We start from the raw sequence: 22,364 nt of genomic DNA on the forward strand, positions 1-22,364 counted from the left end.
TTACTGCCGATCGCACTTTGGACTTCATCCTTTGAATCATTTCTCAGTTTGAAGAATACAGTCTCAAACACATAAAACAGAGAGCTCCGCTTTTTATTACGACGAAATGTTGACTAACGTCATACACAGGTGAACCACTGGGAGTTGTTGTATTTTAGCTTTAGTTTTACTGCTGACCGCACTTTGGACTTCGCCCTTTCTGACAGTTTGAAGAATACATGTCTAAATCACCGTCACATCCACATTACACATAGACGCTTTTTATTACGATGAAATGTTGACTAACGTCATACAACGTTTTGTACATACCCTTATGATTGCTCACAGAGAGCAGAGAGACAACCAACCGGCTTACTTTGACAGGTGTTACTTTTCAAAGTGTGAAGTTTCTCTCCCTCCATTGACTCAAAGAATCGCGGTCACTCCTAGCCCTCTCGACCGAAACGGTCTGCTTCGAGAATAGTTTACACACAAAGCGGTGCGACATTCGTCGTTCTTTTTTTGCTGTAGGATTTTCACTGGCCAAGCTATGACACAACCAACCGTCGACAAGGCTCTACGACATTTTCAGTCACCTGACGGCTGAAATTTGCACGACGCTCCCACGACTGTGCCAAGAATGCCCTCAACTTTAAACCTGTTGTACGACATATATGCGACTGGACACTTCAAGTTGGTAGGGTTCGACAATGGCCTCCGTTTGGACTGTCGTACGTGGAGGTGACACACACCTAAATTAAGACTCTTGTTGTTCTTGAGTACTTAAGAAGCTACGGTGCAGGAAGAAAGGCGGAAAACATTCGTCAACACTGAAGCACCGCACGCCCACTCTTAGCACTTTCCGTGAAAAAAGTTTTCTTTATTCTTTCACCGAAGCATAAGCTAAGGGCGTGTACAATTCACGACCCTCGCTGTCCCTTTGTCTAAGATGCCATGATGCAGCAAAAATAGGCGGGAAATATTTGTCAACGTTAAAGCACCACACGCCCACTCTTGAACCCAACCCAGATCTAAAACTTTCTGTGAAAAGTTTTCAAGGGTTTTAACTCTTTCACCGAAGCATAATCTAAGGGTATGCACAGATGATACTTAAACAAGTTTTCTTAATTCAAGACCTTTTCTGTCCCTTTATCTAAGGTGCCAGCCGAAGCATAATCTAGGGGTATGTGCAGTTGATACTTAAACAAGTTTGCTAAGCGAAGTCACACCAGGCTTGATTTGTAGTAAATCACCCCTTACAGCGAAGTGGGGGTAATGATACACACTTAGCAAACACCGGCTTTGTGTCCTATTTGTTCAGCGCGGTCCGACGACAGGGCTCTCCAGGCAGATCTGACGGTGGCAAATAAGTTTTCATAGCTACCGGTGGCTATGAAACTCTTTTTGTCAGTTGGATAAGGTATTTTCCTAGCCTGAGTGCCAGCCTTTTTAGCCTTCGTCCGTCCCCCACTAGTAGTGGATCGTGGGGAGCGGACGAAAGCTAAAGAGGCTGGCACTCAGGCTAGTCCTTGCCGCCGTCAGAGATTAGTCTTTCACGTCGGCTCGTCCTGGAATAGTCCACCAGACGCCTCGGTCCTTCCGCTGGCCTAGCGGGAAAAATACCTGCTCCATAAAGTCAGACCCCAAAAAACCTTCAGCAAACAAAACAACCTTGTGTGAGTCGACCGATGACCGGAAGCGGAAGTGACGCCGCCTGGGTCAGGTGCCGGGTTGGCGGTTTGTGCCCTCGACGTCACACGGCCAGATAACCAAACAATGACGAGATGGCCTACGCAAACTTACCGGTCAATTATTCTGACAACAACTGTCTCCGCATTCCTTATTAGGGCGGGAGTTCCTCTTAATGACTCGCATTAAGATATAAAAGTGGCGCTTCTCGTAGACTTGATCAGTTTATTTGTGGAGAGCCGAGAAGGTCGCAGAGGGCAGAGACACAACCACCGGCTTACTTTGACAGAAGTTACTTTTCAGTAAGCAAATTAGTGCTGCGGTCGGAGAGGTGAACTTTAGACTTGCGGAGAGCGTGGTAAACAGAGAGGGAAGATGGCCAAGCTGGCGAGTTGGGTAGTTTTAGTTCTAGTCGCGGTTCTGACGAGAGATGGCGGGAAAGCGGCGCCCGTCACCGACAGGGTCACCAACTTCAGTCAAGAGGACGATCCACTGGTGAGTACTGAATGCTTCGCATCTAACCCACATCTAAACTCCAAGCAGACGTTAGGTGTAGCAAATCGTGAAATCATCTGATCAGGCGCTGGTTTACCGGACTATCAGAAAAGTCGGCCGGTTAGAAAACGTTACAATGTTCTACCTAACATCTGCTTGGAGTTTACAAACACCATGGTCCTTTTGTCGGTGTGGTAGTCGTTTTGGACGGTACAGCTAAGACATACAGCGGTTAGGGACAGTTGTTTGTGTATGTGAAGCTTTCTTGGTATCCTACGTCATCTCGTGCAGTTTTTCTGGGGTCCGAGAGGCCTTCTGCACTTGTTTCGACATCCTCCAAGACAGAGTGTGGGAACAGAGTCTTTCGTAAAGGTAAGGATAACCAGTGGCTAGGATACAAGACTTGTAGCTTAGGTAGAGAATGCGGTTATATTTACCCATAACAGAACCAGTACAAGTTAAGCGCTTGAATGTAACCGTAACCACTCATTACCTTTATCCTGTAAGCATGTGAAATATGCGGACAAAACACAACATTTGAATAACGTGAAGATTCTGTAGAATGGACCTGTCAGGAAACCCTTTATTACGGACAGAAAGACGCCCGCGGAAAAGATTACCGGTACAGAAAAGTGCGCTGAAAATGTAGCGACAAACAAACGAATTTCGATTTCTTTCCTCCGCCGATTGACCGCATCCTGATGTGAAGTTCCTGACCTGTTTGTCCCAATCAGAGTGAGTTAGAGAGAACACAGAGCCGGGAGTTGTAACAAAGTCTGTTCGAAAGAACACAGAGCCGCGAGCTGTAGCAAAGTCTGTTCGAGAGAACACAGAGACGGGAGTTGTGACAAAGTCCACACGAGGACAATAACTCGGGCTGTGGTCCAGTCCTTGCCCGCAGGCTACGGACAGAGATAAGGCTACTACAGGACGGGGGCAATCTATAAACAGATAAATTGGGGCTGTATTTTGTGGATCTCTTGTGGCCTGTTTTGTGTTTTTGTTCTGTTTCTACGTTCCTCTTGTGGTGAACTACTTTTTGTGTAAAGAGAGAGAGAGAGAGAGAGAGAGAGAGAGAGAGAGAGAGAGAGAGAGAGAGAGAGAGAGGGAGAGAGAGAGAGAGAGAGAGAGAGAGGGAGAGAGAGAGAAAGAGAGAGTGAGAGAGAAAGAAAGAAAGAAAGAAAGAAAAAGAGACAGCGTTTGGGAGGGAGAGAGAGAGATTGGCACTTAAGAAATATCTCCGTTCACGCAGGACACATAGAAACGCAGATAAGGCAACAGAAGACCCACTGAGCAACCTCGAACGAATTCTTTACTCGAGATTAGCAATCTCTTGCACCCGGACACTAGATCGACTAGTATCAGATCAGTCTCTGGTGGAGATTAGACCAGCTATATCTGATTTGATCAAGCGGGAGGAAGCGAACTTTAGCCGTTAGTTTGATAACACGACCTGGCCAAAGGCCTCTTCCCTCTTGTGGTTAACCCCCTCCCTTCTTTTATCCAGTCACCCTATAGAAGAATTTTTCACTAGAAAGAAAGAGATCTGTGTGAAAGTCACGACATTTTGGGTGCGTGCAAGCCGCCCCAGGGAAGTACCTAAAAATAACCTACAATTTTCCGCAAGCCGAAACGAATGACATTCTGTCTAGTCATGTACATGTGTAGCTATTCTGGACTGGCGGATTCCTAACTTACAGTCGCTAAATCTGTTGCAAATCCCTCCATGAATACAGTCACAAATCTGCTTTTACAATCCTGCCGTTCTATAGCTTTCTACGCGCCCTAGCTTCATTCAAACACAAGCATCGTCAATGAAAAGACTTCAGGGCTATTGAATATATGAAGAAATCACGTGTTTAAATTTAGATCAGAGTCTATCTCTGAACCGGTAGTGCGGATAGTTAAAGAAATGACAAAATGGCAAAGTTTACGTTAGAGTACCTGGATAATTTGTTCCACAAATATCTTCAAAGGCGGCCAAATGTAAAAGATAAACGCTCTTCTTTCGACCAAGGATCAGTATTAAGACGTCATTAAGTTGACCTGCCGACAGTAGCGTTTTTCTGTAGTAATCTGCTGTTCATTCAACTAAACATTGACTACAAAGGCCGACTGTACTTGATTTGAGTTTAAGCTACTTTCTCATCTATCTGTGTGTCGCTGGCAATTAAGACCACTGCAGAGCGGGTTAAGGGTATTTTAAACGGGAAAGACACATGTAGCTTTATCAAAGGATCGGCAAACTTGTCAGCATTTAAGTAGCCCTTTTATAACGAGCTTTTGTTACACATGTCAAACAGGGCTGGCTAAAGGTTCTGTGCTTAGTGTTCTGAAAATATAGAGACCATCAACTTCTTTCTTTCCCTCTTTCTTTCTTATTTTCTCTCATTCTCTCTCTTTTTCGCTTCATTTCGCGGCGAATTTAGCACACAGTCGTTTCCCTTTTCCTGAACACTGGGGTATCAGTCATAGCATTTAAAAAAAGAGCTAAGTAGTACACTACTTGACACTTTCAAGACCCCGCTATTGAAAAACGTTCACACCACAGTACGTTCAATCCGGGTGGCATGAAACGCGACCTTACATCAGAGGCAGTCTTTAGAACAGTTCAATGAGGATTAAGTGTGAGTGAGATGTTTAGCGTGTGTTTATACGCGTGTTGTCGGCAAGCTTTGGGTCACCCAGCGTGTTGATAGCTGTGATACACATCCTCATTCAGAAGAGCTCGTGTGTGGTTTATGCTAAAACTTGTAGCAAGGCGTTGGTTGGGGGGCATCTCCCTACAATCGTGTCTATTACTTCCAGACATTCGTGTATAGAAGCTAAAATATGCTTGATAGTGTAGCTATACTGAGGCACTTGCTTGCTATCAAGGCTAGATTATGCTCAGTGGCCGTACGGCACGGTTGGTCACACAAAGCTCGCCGGTTAAAGTTGAGAAAAAAAGATTACCTAAGCTGTTCTCGCTTAAACCCCAGTCGGCCTTTGTTTGCCCATCCTTTTATTGTGAACAGTTGAACTTTGATCCGGACGATGTAGCGTCGTTTAGGACTACAGAAATGTACAAAACCCAAATACATGTAGTTTCGTCAAAGCGATCACGAAACTGTCTTGTCGTCTCTCCCGTTGTGATAGCTCAATCTAAAACTAGCCACGGTGATTTTCAGGCGTGTCTTAATTTCCCAAAATAGATTCGGAAACACGGACTCTTAAACGCATCATCTCCTTGGGAAAACATTACACCGTCTTCCCTAGACGACATACCTGACGGGTTGTTGATCTTTTGGCGCCAAAATCTGCAAACAAGCCACCTGTCAGACGACAGGGCTGACGCAGGTCGTCCCACATACGTTGCCACGGCAACGCCGCCATGTTACTTCAGACAGGACATCTTAGAAAACACCCCATCGTGTACAGATAAGACAGACACCTGTCAATTATAATCCAGGGGATCTCCTACTTTTCTGGGGATTAAGAACAATGGCCTTCCGTGGCTTAGCATTCTTTCTTCAAAGTTTATCGTGTCTTTTTCTTGATTTGCCAGGTAATCGATATCTTTATTAGTTCTTGACGCACACAATAGACATGTGTTCTTTTTGCTATCTTAAAAGTCAAGGCTGTCGTTGAGAGTTGGGCGTCTTGAAATAAATGTATTGGGTCGAGTCGTATGGCAATCCGAATGGAGAAAATGTTTAAACGCCTAATGTAAGGAAATAACAACACGGTAAAAAGACTCGCAAAAGACATATCGTAGGTGTAAACCTGTTTCAAGATCAGGCAATATTTTCTGAGCACTCATGACGTCACTGGTCCACTTGACACCACAGGAAGCCCTTAGGCGTGCTAATTACCCACAAACCCATGTTGTTCTATTTTAGCTATTCCTGAATTCCGGTTAGGAAGGACGCAGCACTTTTGCCTGACCTCAAAATTCTCCAACCCAATTCCGGTTCTGAAACAGAATGTTTACATACATTTAGTCATCCACTAGGGCAACAAAGACGCTGTCAGTATTGTAGCGCAAATGAGCTTATCAAAATCGCATCAAGTTGCCGAAGATTTAGTAAACGGTGCAAAAATGCTTTACGAACTTTTCTTGCATTACCTACTGTAGGTCGGCATGAGAATTTTCATTGTTTACTAAACTTTTAAAGCCATCCTTGTAACAGCTTCTGTTGTCATCTGTTGATCCTTACCGATAAGTCAAGTATGTATCCATTGTTCCTTAGTATACTCCCCTTGTATTACGTACTGTGTGTCGGTATGAACAATTCCCCCTGTTTGTTTACAAAATACACACCTGTATCGGCGATAAGTCAAGTATGCGTCCCTGTCTATTGTTGAAGCTTATCGATAAGTCAAGTTTGTATCTCTTGTATTACGTACTGTGTGTCGGTATGAATAATTTTCCCCGGTTTGTTTACAAAACACATACCTGTACCCGATAAGTCAAGTATGTGTCACCGACCATTGTTGAACCTTATCGGTAAAGTATGTATCTAATGCTCCGAATCCTAAGTGAGTGTAGACTGTACAGATATGGCATACTTGACACGAACTTTTCTGGTACATGTAACTTACTGTGGGGTTGGTATGAGACCTTATAATTCACCAAAGGCATACTCATGATATCAAAAACTATGAGAACATTGTTGATCCCAGACAAATCGCATAATTCCATAGTATGATGTACACAAAGTTATCTAGCATCACGTACTACTTAGTAGGTATGAAAACTTGCCCCTTACTATTTACTAAAGACAGTGACACTTAGAACCGATAAGTCAAGTATGTACCCTTTGTTCCTAAGTGCCCGTACACACGCACGGGAAATGCCTACTTCTACTATGACACAATAAGAAGCCTATCTTTCTCAGAACGCCATATATCTTCTGTATACAATGTTTACATGCCGGTTGTCCGGAAACAAGGCCTAGCCGTCGGTACCGGTGTTACAGGTACTTATTATGGGGTTACAACCCTAAAGGGAGGGGGGGGGGGCTATCGGTCCCCTACTCGAGGACAACACCTTGGCTGTGTTTAAGAAGAGTACCATACTTACCGCTATTAAGAATTAAGGTAGCCGGGAATGACTAGATTAGACACGAAACGGCCCAAGCCTATATCCGTTGTTTTCACACAGCTCGCACTTAAAACACAGACTTGTTGTGTTATATCATCAGGACAATTCGTCGGTTAGCCCAGTGATCATGACAAATAATAAACATTCTTCACATTCCTGACATCGCTATGGCTTTGTAGAATTTCCTCATTGTTCGCACTTCCGAGGATATTTTTGGGTGATGTTTTCGTCCGTGTCATACCTGAGCGTTACGTCACAGTCTCACCTGTTCGTCTAGACGACAGGTAGCACAGGTAAACACAGGTGAACAATAAGGACCGGAAGTGTTTACACATGCCCGTGACACGTCGGGCAATGTACCCTACAAGTGACGTCACGGAATGTTTGTATTTTTGAGTGAAGTGAAAAACACTAGAGCATGAAGGAAACGTCATTTCTTAAAAGACATAATCGAGAACAGGAACTGATTCGTCTCAAGTAGACACTGCTTGACCTACTTAAGAAATTACTCAAGTCTGACGCGTGTCTTCTGACGTCTAAGCGCTATCCTTCAAGACATGACGTCGCCTTCAGGTGTTTGAGTTTTTATTTTATAAAACAAGATATTCTTTACAGACCTTATATTCTATGTTAGAGTGTCTTCTGACAGCGGAACTTAAACAAAATCTTTCCTACACTGCGTTTCGCCCATACCAAGGATAGGCGTGTTTCAACTGACCTAGAATTTTAGGGACTTTGAAATATTGCATGCTTGTCGTCTAAAGCCTAGGCTTGTTTTTCACTTATTTTGTAATCTCTGTGATGGCGACCGTTCGTTACTTTTTCTGTCAACTTCACTGGAACCCTGATTCACAGTCAGCAGACTGACTCTTAAAAAAATACAGGTGTAGTATTTCAAATCATTCAATGGACTCACGGTAACCTACACTCAGAAGACCGACTCTTAAAACCTTTAACGACTTTGAAGAAAAAAAATGGCATTTCTGTCATGCTGGCCCATTTTCCGCTTGTCTTACCCCGTCGTCACTTTTTGTGTCAACTTCAAGCGTACCCCTGATTCAAAGTCAACAGACTGATTCTTTAAAAAAATTAACGACGTTGAAAAAGAATGGCATTCCTGTCGTCTGAACTCAGACCTTCCGCCATGACCACATACATGTACCTGTGTTTATACCTGAGCGATAACTACGGACAAGATTTATATCATGTCAACATATACCGGAAACAGAAAAGATTATCAGATAAAGAACACGACAATGGGTGACATTAAGTGCGTGAGTGAGCAGGGGTTACTCACGGTCAACTGTGTGTAAATAACGCGGTGTTTTGGTGACGGTGCAATGTTCAAGTAGACGTCAGGAGGGAAGATTTAAACATTTTGTAACGTGTCTCGATTTTTCTGATACCTGTTTATGTGCGCGTGCGCGCGCGCGCGTGTGTGTGTTTGTGTCTTCATATTTGGTAGGTAGATAGGCAGGTTTTTTCTTTAACTTTTTATCTCGTTACCTTCGCCGAGAATTATGTTTTGCGTTCGTCTGAGTGTGTGTGTGTGTGTGCACATGTGTGTGTGCGTCTGTCTGTATGTAGGTATGTATGTGTGTGTTTGTTTGTGTGTGTGCCTGTGTGTGTGTGCAGGTGTGTCCGTATGTCTGTATATATGTGTGTGTTTGTCTGTTTGTGTGTGTGTTCTATCATTTCTATGCATCATCGCTTTGCTTTGTTTTGATCGAACGTTACAGTAAAAGAAGAACATCACAGAAACACATTTGTATACTGATGACAATGATTGACGCATGTTTGCTATAGTACGATTCATTGTCGTTGACGCTGATTTTTGTTCTCGTTCCCAGAGTTACCTGGTGCAGTTTGGGTACGTGGAGAAGCCAGCAGACGGTAGACTGTCCAGCATACGGCAGGGCAGCCTCAACCAGGCAGTCAAGTAAGTCTCCGTGCCAACATGACGTGCCGGTCTAGTCCTTTCTTTTCTGACGTTATTCCATTGTTTATATGCTATGCTATATTATGTTACATTATTGTTTCATATATCTTGTTACTTGAAATCAGTTGTTATAAGTAAGACGTTTTAGATTGGTACTTCTGAGCACTTAGTTAAGTTTACTTGTTGTATTATCATTTTCTGACAGTTTGCGCTCGAACCAATCCAGAGAGCTTCCTCCACTGCACTTTATCCTCCATGGCCCTTAATAGTTCATTAGTATCTTGTAAGTTTGTATCACTACGTAGATTGTCTAAGTAGGTGACTCTGGGTCTACCCCTACCTCCTTTTCCTTTAGTAGTAGGCTCACACAGAACGAGATGGTATGCAGGGATTTCGGAATGTCTAATACAGTGACCACCCAGTTTCAAGATCATTCTAACTTTAAATTTCTCAATTCCAGAGACTTCCAGAGGTTCGCGCAGCTCCCTGAGACCGGTCTGTTGGACGACAGGACCGTCGAGATGATGAGGAAGCCTCGCTGTGGTGTCCGTGACGTCACGCCGTCAGAGCGCCTGCGCAGAGACACGGGGCTACAGGTCACCAGGAGCAAGAGATACGCTTTCGCAGGAGGTAAAAAATGTTCTTCCAAACACCACAACTTTTAGACATTGCGATTAGGTGTAGGTTTTCCATGGCCAACTAACCTTAATTTTGTGGATGGTATTTCTTGGACACCACACCACTTATCTGATCTGAGAATGCGCGAAAGAAAAGCTCAGTTTTCAAAAGGACTTTCGAAGAATCTGCTAATATTTGGTACTTTTGGTCTTTCAACTTTTTCGTACTTTTATGAAATACTTACCGTTGCATCTGACTGAACATTGTTGTGCGTTTTTGTTGATGTGACCGTTGTGACGAGACACTATTTCACAGAAACATTTTTCAAGAGAGGTTTGTGAGGCATTGTCCGTTTTCATGTTTCACAAATATCACATTTTCTACTTTCCTTTAGACTACCGTTGGAAGAAGAATGACCTGACCTACCGGATATGGAACTACACGCCTGACCTTTCACCTTCCCAGGTCAGGGAGGCCATCAGGCGGGGCTTTCAGGTGTGGAGTGACGTCACACCGCTCAGGTGAGGATAAACTTGACCTTGCCAGCTTACACCGTACTTCTTAAATCTAAAGAGGTTGCGAAGAAATGTAGATTGTGACTATAAGATTATAGCATATTCTCTTGTATCAAAAGTCTACCTTGTCAAAGTGAAACTGCATAACTAGCATGTGGAAATTTGTACGGCACACTATAAAAGCAATACCTCCCGTGTCACGGAGGTAATGATGGTCGAACTCAAATGTATTTCCATGGTTTTACTGGAAAATACTTAACGCTTGTGCACCACAAAATAAAACATCGTGTTTTTATCTGAGAGATTTCTAGCAGCTTTGAGTCAATGATAATGCCTTTAACGACCCAAGGATCTACACATATACATGTACTTGACTGTGGTCAGATTTCTAAATCTATGTAGCCATTAGCTTATATTTTGTATTCTTTAATCCATGTGTTTTCTCGCTAAGTCTGGATACATTTCCCCCTCAGGTTCCGGGAGACGACCAGTTCTAACGCGGACATCAACATCCAGTTCTCGCGGTTCGACCACAGAGACGGCTACCCGTTCGACGGTAGAGGTGAGAAACAACTCACGTTTACAACTCATACATTTCTTTATCTGCTTTTGGACATAGACAAAAAAAATGTCGCACTACACTCAATTTGCTTACGTTATTCTAGCATTGCCACATATGAAGAACAATAAACTTAGCAATGATGATAACAATGATACTATAATGGAAGAATAACCAACATCCTATCCCCCTAAGTCGTGGAGTGCTTGAAGGACGTGAACATCAGTCAAACAGCACTAGAACCGCTATGCCTATGTGTCTTCAATGTATACTCACACACTGCTGGTTAGGGATGACTAAATAAGCAAAAGTCGCAGCGCTTAAGAAGCAGTTCGCTACGTGATATGTTCTGTCCTTTAAGCCGCAACCAGTGAAAGAAATATCCTAAGCTTGCGTCCACCCAACCGTCGATACAAGTTATACAAGGCTAGGGAAGAAGTATAGCTTTTCAGAAAGTTAAAACTTGAGGTGAATTTCATGTTGTTTTCTGTGTCGCACTTGTACTACAGGCGGTACCCTCGCCCACGCCTTTTACCCCGAGGACGGCCGAACTCACTTCGACGATGACGAACAGTGGACGGACGGGACTTACCAGGGAACCAACCTGTTCATCGTCACTGCGCACGAGATCGGCCACGCCCTAGGTCTGGCCCACTCCTCGTACCCAGGGGCGCTCATGGCGCCGTTCTACCAGGGGTACGACCCCGACTTCAAGCTTCCCGTGGACGATACACGCGGCATTCAGCAGCTGTATGGTGAGTATATCCACTTCTGTCAATGAGGTTTCACAGTATTTAGTTGGTTTGTGACTAAATATCTTGCTTGGATTCTTGGCAGCTTTTATATGTGTGAAAGCCCTGCCAACAGAGAAGAGTGTACATTTTTGGAAATCTTTGCTTTTTGGATCTAACTGTAACATTTTTTTCAAAGCCATGCCTTGTACATTCGAACTTAGGGCACGGTGAAATCTGTATCATACAAGCTGACTCAGCTATTCTATCTTATTTCATTCACAATTAATAGGCACAAAAAAGAAAAATCATCAGGAGAAACCTCCTCATAAACAAAAATAATTAGACTGTGCATTGAGGCTACAAAGTAAGCTTCTTAATTGCCGGAAGACCACCCTTTGAATATCATTTAAGCAGGTTTGTTTTATCTCTTAGACGTATTCTGCTTTACATCATTCATAACTTAAGTCTTAACATTCGTTGTTTCCCCAGGTATGCCAGACGTATCGAGGCCACAGCCACCCGTAAGGCCCGAGCCCCCACGGCCCGAACCACCGGTTAGACCCGAGCCCCCGGTTAGACCCGAACCCCCTAAGCCCAAACCCGAAGTGCCCGACACCTGCTCGTCTGACTTCGGAGCCATCTCGATGGGTAAGCGCCACCTGCTGACCATGATATGAACTGCAACTCACCATTTTGTACAAAGAATGACGTAGCGCCTACGATTTCAGAAATTGATAGAGCATGAAATGAAAATTTTACAAAAAACGATCAGTTGAATGATGACTCCCGCACTAACTTACCAGCTTACATTGCACATTTTAGTATCATTCTGTATTTCAACTTCTAGTTCGCGTTTAAAGACGTTTAAATGGTTACCTCTGAACTAATATCATGCAACTTTATAGCCTTTCATTACGACACCTAGTACAGGTAGAAGGCTAAATATCATGTCGTAGATAACTTTGACTTTATTAAAGAAAATCCATTAGCGGTGTGCCCTAAGGCACATCACTAGTCTTTCTGGACTTCTTATCATCTTACAATACAACATCAAAATAACAATACATACAGTAACGATTACAACATGATATAACGATGTTAACATAGACATAGAATAGAAACCTTATTGCGCGACAAAAGGTGGTATGGCAACGTGTACCGTTGAGTTACTATTGCTAATATCTATATAATATCTAATATTCCAGCCCCGGACGGTTTGACGTACGCGTTCAAAGACAAGCACATGTGCCTCTGACCTCATGATATGCATTAAACACCTTAGCTGCTTGCTACGTAATCTAGTATATGTGAAAGCCTAAATATCATCTGTATCTGTATAGCTGGTATAACCGCCCTACGGCATATCACACCTTCAATCATGTCGTAGATACCGATGTTAATATACGATATCTAATATTCCAGCCCCGGACGGCTTGACGTACGCGTTCAAAGACAAGTACATGTGGCGGATTAACGACTACGGCGTGGAGCGCGGCTACCCCAAGCCGACCCGCGAGCTGTGGCCCAAGCTGCCCCGCGGGATCCAGGCCGCCGCGTACTCACGCTGGAGCAGCAGAATGTACTTCTTCAAGGGTAAGTTTGATTGACAGTTCTGTCAGACGAGATATTGTCCTCCTATTGTAAGTTATAGGTGTGGCATCCAGGCGACCGCGTACTCACGCTGGAGCAGCAGGATGTACTTCTTCAAGGGTAAGTTTGATTGACAGTTCTGTCAGACGAGATATTGTCCTCCTATTGTAAGTTATAGGTGTGGCATTCAGTCCGCCGCGTACTCACGATGGGGGCGGAGCAGCTAGTAGTATGAACTCCTTCAAGGGTAAGCACCGATGGTTTTGTTGCTGTAATGCTGAAAATACTGCCTAGGTAGCAAAAACCGACAGTAACTACCCAAAATTCATATAAATCCATCAAAAAGATCTTGAGTTATAGGTGGGAACACGCATGCACAACCAAGGAACATGGCAATTTGGGCCCCCTGGCAGTATTTTCAGGTACTGTAGCATTTCAGGCCGACACCCCCTTCCTGAAAGTAGCGCGGTATGATCGTACCGCTAATCACGCTGGAGCAGTAGAATGTACTTCTTCAAGGGTAAGGGCAAAGTTTGATTGACAGTTCTGTCAGACGAGATATCGTTCTGGAATTTCTATTTTGTTTATTGGTCCTTCTATCGACTGATATCCGAGCAGATGTGTCGATTGTTTTTTTCTTAATTTTGTTTTCTCTATCAATCGCTCTCTCTCTACGAGGGTACACTTCTAGAAAAACGTACTAAATGTCGCAAAAACGCACGTTAAATAAACACATCTGACTGTCATACATTGTACTTTGATAGATTAAGGTTCATAGATGTAAATTTGTAAGTTTTTACCTAAGAATCTCTACCATTTTTTTTCCAAATCTGAACCAAAGCTGACGTCACACTTTTTTTGCAGGCGACCGTTACTGGCGTTACTATGGTTACCAGCTGGAGTACGGCTACCCGAAGCACATCGCGGGAACCGGTCTACCCAAAAACCCCAACGCAGCCTTCGTCTGGGGAGCCAACGGCAAGATCTATATTTTCAAGGTGAGGCCATGACACTTGAACTTTCCTTCGTGTTTGAGGAGAGAGCCACGTCTCGAGCACGACAAGAAACCTACCACAATTATCGAAATGAGTAGGGGTCCTTCCCGGTGTGAGTGCTTTAAATAAATCTGTGCGGATATACAGCTTGTGCTCTTTAGGCTAGGGTCACATTTCCAAGCCGGGGCCCGACCGGGCAGCTTGTAGGGACGAAAACTATGATATAACAGACAACAAAATACGCAAAACTTTTCAAATATTTCTCCCTGCCATACGCTATGTATATTCTTGATATGCATTTTCTAATCTTTTTTTCTCATACAGCCCGGTCGGGCCCCGGCTTGGAAATGTGACCCTAGCCTTAGTACAAATCTGGTGTGTTACGCCATGAGGTGGTTTACCGGGAATGCAATACAAACAACAAACAACTCAGATGAACAGTCAGGCTGAATCCACTTCTTTGCCCCCCCCCCCCAGAATAAACTTTACTACCGGTTGAACAAATACACGGGCCGGGTGGACGCCGGGTACCCTAGGGGGAAATCTGAATCTTAAGTCCTGATATCGTTTAAGTACAGTAGAAGGGAAAGGAGACCAGTCTCTTTCAGCAGTTTCAGTTCAAGAATCAACTTCTCTTTCCCCCACAGAGTAACCGTTACTACCGGTTTAACGAGTACACGGGCCGGGTGGACGCCGGGTACCCTAAGCGGATCCGGCAGGCCTGGGGCGGGGTGCCGGACAGGATAGACGCGGCGCTGCAGTGGCGCAACGGGAAAACGTACTTCTTCAAGGGAGACAGCTACTGGAGATACGACGACAACGCCAGGAAGGTGAGCACGCTGGTTATATGTGAAGATTTTCAATACAAGTTTTATTTAAACAACTCAACTCAATGACATGTTAATAATGTCAAAGATGCTGCAATTCCACCTCTTGAGCAAAGAATTTGTCAAGTTCATAAGTTCAATAAGGTTGAAGATGAAGTCCACTTGATGGTAGATACTTTTTGAGTATTATAAGTCCGGTTAGTTTCATTATTATATGTACTTTTGTATCTGTATGGATGTACAATAAAAGTTATTATCATTATTGTATAAAGATTTTCAATACAAAAGTTACTCAAACAACTCAACGCCATGTTCATAATGTCAGAGATGCTGTAGTTCCACTTGTTACCTTACGGGGAAAAATTCACGCTCTTTCTGATCTTAACTCTTCCTTTCCGCCTATCATAGGTCGACCCCGGCTACCCCAAGTCCAAGGCCCTGGCCTGGATGGGTTGTGGAAACCGCGCCATACCGGACAAGCTCGCACTCCCATCATCCACCGCGCAGCGTCTCCCAGCAGGCACCGCGCGGGGTCGGGGCATGCGTAAGAACAGACGCCAGCGGATGGCTCCATAGATTGTGATAGTGTTAATATGTAGTTACTGACAGGGATCAGTTTGGCTATTTGTAAAGAACTAAAAAAATTTCTATAGTCTAGACGATGATTTTCAGTTTGAAATGTAGAAACTAGTTCACAATTATAGCGCTGTGCGCAGAATAAGATGGGTGATAAATATACATGATCTAGAGATGTGTTAAGTTTGTAATCTAGTACATATTTATTTTATGGTTTCATATTACATAACTAACAAACATGATCGAACGAGACTTATGAATAGTTGATATTTATGTATTTATATCCGAATAAGACAAGGTTTTATATCAAGAAAGAAAACTTCACAGGTCTCAACACACTATACCACTACCTCATGGCTCTACTGTTTGAAAGGGTTGCAAAGGGCGGTCGAAAAAGAACGACAAAAAGAAGGCATCGAATTCTAAATTGAATTACTTTGAAAACCAAATATCATTTGCTAAGAGACTGGGAGTAAAAGAGCTTCCGTTTTTTGTTCTACCCTTTTGAACTTTTTAGATGGGCTCTGCTGTTTGAAAAGGTTGCAACAAGCGGTCGAAAAAGAGCGACAATAAGAAGGCATCAAATTCTAAATTGTATCAGCTTAGAAATCAAATACTATTTGCTAAGAGACTGTGAGTAAAAGGGCAACCCATTTTTTGTTCTACCCTTTGCAGCTTCTTTCAAATGGAAGGGCTTTAACATACATTGTTGCACAAACATGGGGTGAACATATCTGTCCGTCGCATTTTTGTTTCGGATCAAACTTTACTCGAAGCTATGTGAGACAAACAGTCGAGCCTACAACTCTTGCCATCTTCGGATATTCTTTTGTATAGCATTTTCAATTGTACTCAATAGCTTGTATATAGTGGTTGATTTTGTACTACCACAGGGTATTGGTGAGCTGTAGGGGACGTAATTTATTTTGTATACATTCCTTTTTGTAAACTTTGTAAGTTTTGGAAAGTAAATAAAGGAATACAACTTAATCATTCCGCTCTATTCTCAGTGTCTTTGCTTGAATTTTATCAGTAGCATTTAGGGAGACGTGAAAAGCAAATTCTTTCATAGTAGAATTATCTCTAAAAAGTGCTGAGGAAATGAGTTACAATATGAAATGGTATTTCCGCTGTAATATCCAGAAATATCCAGAACAATTTGCCATCAAGAACTAGCAAACATAACGTTATATATACGAGGGGTGATCAATGAGTCCTCGGCCTCACCCAGAAACAAGGTCCACAACTCAAATTTTGGGGAATAATGTTAAAGTATAAAGGCTTTTATGAATGTCTGCCCAAATTCAAATCATTGTGATAATTACTTTTCAGGCAACACCCAGCCACTTACCTACTGATTTTTAGATGGACGTCGATTGGAAAGTGAAGACCAAATTAATGTGAAATTCGGTGGATATTGCTAAAAGACGTCATACTACATAATTATGCCCCGAAGTTTTACTTCTGCACCTTATTTCTGTGTGAGGCCGAGAACTTATTGATCACCCCTACATGTCGTGAAACGCCAGATCGCAAAATCAGCATTTTTTTCACCCCTTCACTCGATTTGGTTTAACATCCAAAGGGCGACATCCAAGGTATCAGTTTGTTTCTGCCTATAGCTAGAAACGACATGATTGCGGCTGCAGGTAGGGCTTGGGAACATTAATGTTGTGTTTTCGGCTACTGTCCTGGAAAACAATGCTTGTTATTTGGTTGTTTGTTTAGATTTTGGCCGAAGTGATCAAACAAATAGGATTTAACACTTCAAAACTGGAACTCGTTAGAACACAGGTATTTTAACACCATATAGTAACTATAAAGACATACATTGTAAAAACACATGGGGTATTTCTAAATTGAACAAAGAAGTACAAGTACCATGCTTACTACATGCTCTTCCATCAACTGTTCAAAGACTCGATCTGTTAAAAGAGCATGGAATACAAGGAGTCTGTGAGAAAGTTTACGAGGCTAGCTGGATTCTGTTTTGAATGTTTATCACTCAGATGTCAGATCGAAAATTGTATGTACCTTGCAAGCAGTCGACGCACAAAGGTCAGGATGATAAATTTTTGCTAGGGTCGGCCGGAAAATTGGAAACAGAACGTTTCTTTCCCTAGGCCTAACAAGACAGACTTTAACTTTATTGAAATTGCAACAGCAAGTGTGGAGCACTAGGCAGCAATGCTGATGTTGTGGCCCAAAAAATATATACAATGCAAACACTAAAACACTAAATACGAATCAATGAAATACAATATAAAACAGTACAGTAGATATTAAACATATAGATAGAGATGTGGTTCAGCTGGAGCCTAGAGGGGACAACAAATCTTCCAGACAAGCCAGACGGTTATCTATGCAATGATTAATCACCTGCTCCGAACGCTAATGCACTAATAGCGAGGAACGTTTAATCTACCGAGGGTTCAGATTACTCCAGACCGAGGGCAGACGTCATTACGCCGTCTCCATAGAGATCGCCATGGCAACCGTGACGTCATGACCGAAAGATATCGTCTGAAAGGTTTTACGAGCTTTTGTTGGATGACATTCATGTTGGAATTGATTTTGACTTGTTTTATTTATTTTAAATAAAAGAAATAAAGAAATAATGAAGGAAAGAAACAAACTCGTTACCATCGGCATCAAAAGATGTACACAGATAGGCGCTGTGTATGCATACATATGCACAGTTTATATCTCTTCTTTTTCTCAAATCTTTAAAAATAGTATGTAGTGTTTTGATACATAGTACATTTAGCGGTAGAATGTAAATTAGTATCTTAGTGTTACCATGTTTATACCCTTTAGACCAATTGTGATCATATGTGCTTTAGCCCTCTGGCCATAAATATGCAATAAAGATTATCATCATCGTTATTTACTTCCCTCGCATGAGATTTGATCCCTCCGGTGATGTTATTCCTAACATCAGGTTACTCTTGCCCGACCGACGCTCTGATGAAATTGAATCCGGCCGACGGGTCCTGACGCATGTAGGGTTCTGTCTGACTCCGTTTGTCATTCCGATGGCGTGGAGCTAATTCTGATCTAACATCTACACACTACATTATGTCAGCAGCCTCCGTAGCGCAATATAGACATGTGTGTGGAACACCTCCAAGCAGAAGTGGGGAGGGAGGGAAAATCTCGTCTTTTGTAACTGTTCCGTTTTCATAAATGTAGGACATATCAAAAAGGAGTAGAATAGAAGGCTTTTGGATTATGGAATCTTCTTTATTAGCGTTGTTTTGCAATAGTTGGACCTGTGACTATTAAATTACACATATTTCAGCTATACAGAGAAAGACGATGTTGTCTTGTCAGAGGTTTCCGTTTCACAAATGAACTATTGTAGACAAACTGCAAGGCTCAAATACAAAAGACGAAATGCATAGTTAATATATAAGCATCTTATCAACGTGATTTGGCTTGAGAAGTGGCCAAAGGAAGAGAACTATTGTCTATTCTAAGGAGAACAGACTTCACACTTGACCTATTTTTAAAAAGGAATTGTACATTTTTTTCCATTTACACCCCCTCCCATCCCCGGTGGTTTCTCCCGGCAAACGTCTGATAACGTCATGTGCAGACGACATTTAGATGAGCCACACGAGGCAGCGGCGGGATCTAGTCATCAATTTTTCAGCGGGAAATGTAGAGAAGTGGGCTCGATACGCCCCGGCACACGGATGTCCTTGGGACCGGGCAGAGGACAGAAGACGACGGGACGTGCCTCGCGTTCTACGCGGCAAGGTGAGTCAGAACCACCCCCGAATCGAACGTTCGTTCTAACGTTGCCAGGCAGGCCTCTGTGCATGGAAACCCCTTTCCTAGCGCGAGGCCATTCACCCCGTGACCTCCGACCTTTATGTGAATTCTAAAGACGGTTTCAACCTGACCGTGATCGGAATTTTCGGACGGCATTACAGGTGTAGCAGTCCATAGTCTTTCCCGTCAGGTGATGAAATCATTCACGATCAGATATTCCGCAAGGTACGCAGGAGTTTTACTAATGCTTACCGAGGTTGCAGCAACCAGGGACTGTTTATACTTGTTGTCTTGAAATAAACTAACAGTTAATTTGTACGTTCATGCTCGAAGGCTAGTTTCAAGTACATGGTAGAAACATAGGTGACATACAAATGACAATGGACGGTGATTAACGTTGTTGTAAAAAGAGACTACTAAGATACTATTGTTGGCTATATCCAGACAGGCTGGTGTGACAATAAATGATGTTATAGCTGACTCATAAAGGTCATCTAACTGTCTGCTATAGTGATCTGTCTGTCTCGTGTTGGATAAAGGTCACGGGGTGAAGGAGACAATACCTTCATCTGTCAACATCATAGTAACATCGGCATTGTCTGAGAGTCAGGGTGTGAATGTTTGATCTGAATGGGACAAGGTTTCACAAATGTCGGTCACGTTGAATCTGGAGGGGTATTAGAAATTTGAAATGACAACGAATTGTATGGGCAAGCTTCTGTGTAAGTATACATTATAACAAGACGTTTAGATACAATTGTAGATAGGGAAAGATGTTCTGTTACAGGTAAGGCTGCACTGAACTTGTCGTTGTACAAGAGTTAATATACAACGCATTCAGCGTTGTTCTTTATATATTTGGGAAACGATGCTCTGAATACCAAGCGTATGTACCATAGAGCACTGAACATGGTATTGGTAAAGGTGTCCCAGTTTTTAATAGTTTAAGCCTCCAAACTTGGAAAAGAACCCACTGTGTTCACTGCATTCCACTACATCGTTGTTTTGGAAAAGATAGCGTATGTAACGGACGAAATTCTGATGTGATTCCTGACCGAAAATAACAGAAACTGTGCTGAATTCTACGGTAACTACTGGACAACAACCCCTGTACAACTATTAGAGAGAGAGAAATCGGATGTCTTGACTGCATTCCACCACACCGTGCATTAGCATGCCCGTGGGGTATCCCAGATCCTAGTTAAGCGGCGGCGGTAATCGCGTTTGAAATGACGGACGATTGATTCGAAGCGAAATCACGAGGCCGGCGGCGGTCCGCCATTAATGCGAACGTCCTTCAGCACCAAGGACAGATCCACCTCACATCCTGCACACCCCCTGGCGAATGGTACGGTCCGGTTCACCCTGTTTCCTTATATGGTATTGGGATGGTACGTGCGGGTTCAGAGGATAGCACACTGCCTTTTACGGGGAGAATTGACACAGATGACGTAATTTGGGCGATTTCTAACATTGATTTCAAGACAGAAACGTACATATTGTTTACATTATGATGTACACTTTAGTTTACCTGGGCTCCCATATTCTTCCCTATTATCTACAACACTTTGAAGTAGCCGTTTGGCATCCAATTCCCTATTGGTTACAGAGTTAGGCAGCAGGGAGAAGGTTAACGGTTGAATTGTTGGTTAACGGTTAACCAACAATTCATTGTAAGCGGAGAGTGTGGGATCCGCGGAAAACTAACTAGGATGTCACCCAGGCTAAAGTGGAAGAGTAACATTTGTGGTCTCTTCTAAGAATATCCATGGGTTTTACGATCCATTAGTGATATAAACATGACTTGCCAACAGACGTCTCTTGCGCACTCTAGCTAACGTTATCTCTATAACACACGTTTTGCCTTTGTTTAGTTATAACTCATATGCGTTAATTTGTGCTGTTAATATGCTTTTGATAACTCTAGTGCAGGACCATTTTTTTTACTATTTTGTCAGATTGAAGGAATTAGAAAAAGAAGAGCACAGAACAATACATGTGAATATTTCTTCGCCATTTTTAGAGCTGCTTTTTCGCTTTCCATTATTGTCCTTTTCCCTTCTTGTAGGAAACTACAAAGTTTAAACACTTACAAGTTAATCTGTGTTGTTAGAATTAATTCTGAATCAAAGTTGAACTGCAATTGCCGACTCTGGCACCCTAACACCTGCAAAATAATAGCCGGTACACTTCTTGGGGGTCTCCAGTATACCTGAGTGGAGAAATTAAAACGAGCCTCACAACTCGTGACTGTTCGAAATGGAAAAGGGGGTTCTATACGTTCGATATGGTGTTCGAAAGTATTTGTCTATTTTCCAGCAGAAATTTGCGTGGACTTTGGAGGGAGGGTCCGCGCTGTGGATATCAAAGCTAACGCAAACGCTAGCCCTAACTCTAACCACACTCAGGCGAAGTACCTCGTCTGGCAATTATTTGGCATGGCACTTATTTGGCGCGACACCGGGCCGATGGGCGGGACATGACGACCTCATTACTAACGACATTTGATGGATGCACAAAAGTAATCTACAAAGATCAGGGCATCATTAGGCCACAGTAAGGCAATTCTTTGGTTATCGAATCATCGCCAAAAAATAATCATTTTCTTTTGAGGTGAAGCATAATGTTTTTCTTGTAGCTGGAAGTAGTCTAATATTGATCTCCAAGCAGATGTAGCAGTCGGGATTGTTTTGAGCGTATTTCCTGAAGGTACGTGCTGTTAACAGATCTTTAAAAAAAATAAAATAAATACGCTAAAATGGCAAGTCCGACTGCTACATCTGCTTAGAGATTAGTGTGATACGATTTGGACACAGCTCGCGTTATCAGCCAAACACACCAGGTCGCCCCTTCTCTTCTCAATAGATGTGTTGGGTTCTTTTACGTGCAGAGGTTTAAAACTATAGAGGCTCTGTCATACACGATACCGCAAGGTTAATGCTTACTCTTGAGTGACAGTTACATTTAATAGTAGGTTAAACGCTG

General features: G+C 42.8%; 1 protein-coding gene across 2 annotated transcripts; it reads left to right on the forward strand.

The window, feature by feature from the left end:
* Nucleotides 1-1,747: 1,747 nt before the first annotated feature.
* On the forward strand, nucleotides 1,748-16,592 carry LOC136420388 (matrix metalloproteinase-19-like). Of its 2 annotated transcripts, XM_066407270.1 has the most exons (12): nucleotides 1,748-2,163; nucleotides 9,100-9,188; nucleotides 9,649-9,818; nucleotides 10,201-10,327; nucleotides 10,795-10,883; nucleotides 11,390-11,635; nucleotides 12,104-12,262; nucleotides 13,037-13,161; nucleotides 13,279-13,324; nucleotides 14,069-14,202; nucleotides 14,847-15,029; nucleotides 15,435-16,592. In XM_066407270.1, the coding sequence occupies exons 1-12, from the start codon at nucleotides 2,044-2,046 to the stop codon at nucleotides 15,600-15,602; spliced, it is 1,656 nt and encodes a 551-aa protein (XP_066263367.1). In that variant the 5' UTR covers nucleotides 1,748-2,043; the 3' UTR covers nucleotides 15,603-16,592. The 2 variants fall into 2 exon arrangements, with proteins under 2 accessions (XP_066263367.1, XP_066263366.1); XM_066407269.1 differs by lacking the exon at nucleotides 13,279-13,324 and having other exon boundaries at nucleotides 1,749-2,163; nucleotides 13,037-13,207.
* The last annotated feature ends 5,772 nt before the right edge of the window (nucleotides 16,593-22,364 follow it).

This window comes from Branchiostoma lanceolatum, chromosome 15 (genome assembly GCF_035083965.1).
Source record: "Branchiostoma lanceolatum isolate klBraLanc5 chromosome 15, klBraLanc5.hap2, whole genome shotgun sequence".
NCBI classification, from domain to species: Eukaryota; Metazoa; Chordata; class Leptocardii; order Amphioxiformes; family Branchiostomatidae; genus Branchiostoma; species Branchiostoma lanceolatum.

Excerpts from the sequence above, each read along its gene's own strand:
- LOC136420388 (XM_066407270.1), top strand. The coding sequence starts at position 2,044 with ATGGCCAAGCTGGCGAGTTGGGTAGTTTTAGTTCTAGTCGCGGTTCTG. Across the intron at positions 2,164-9,099 it reads GTCAAGAGGACGATCCACTG|AGTTACCTGGTGCAGTTTGG; the intron begins GTGAGTACTGAA and ends TCTCGTTCCCAG. Across the intron at positions 9,819-10,200 it reads GAGATACGCTTTCGCAGGAG|ACTACCGTTGGAAGAAGAAT; the intron begins GTAAAAAATGTT and ends ACTTTCCTTTAG.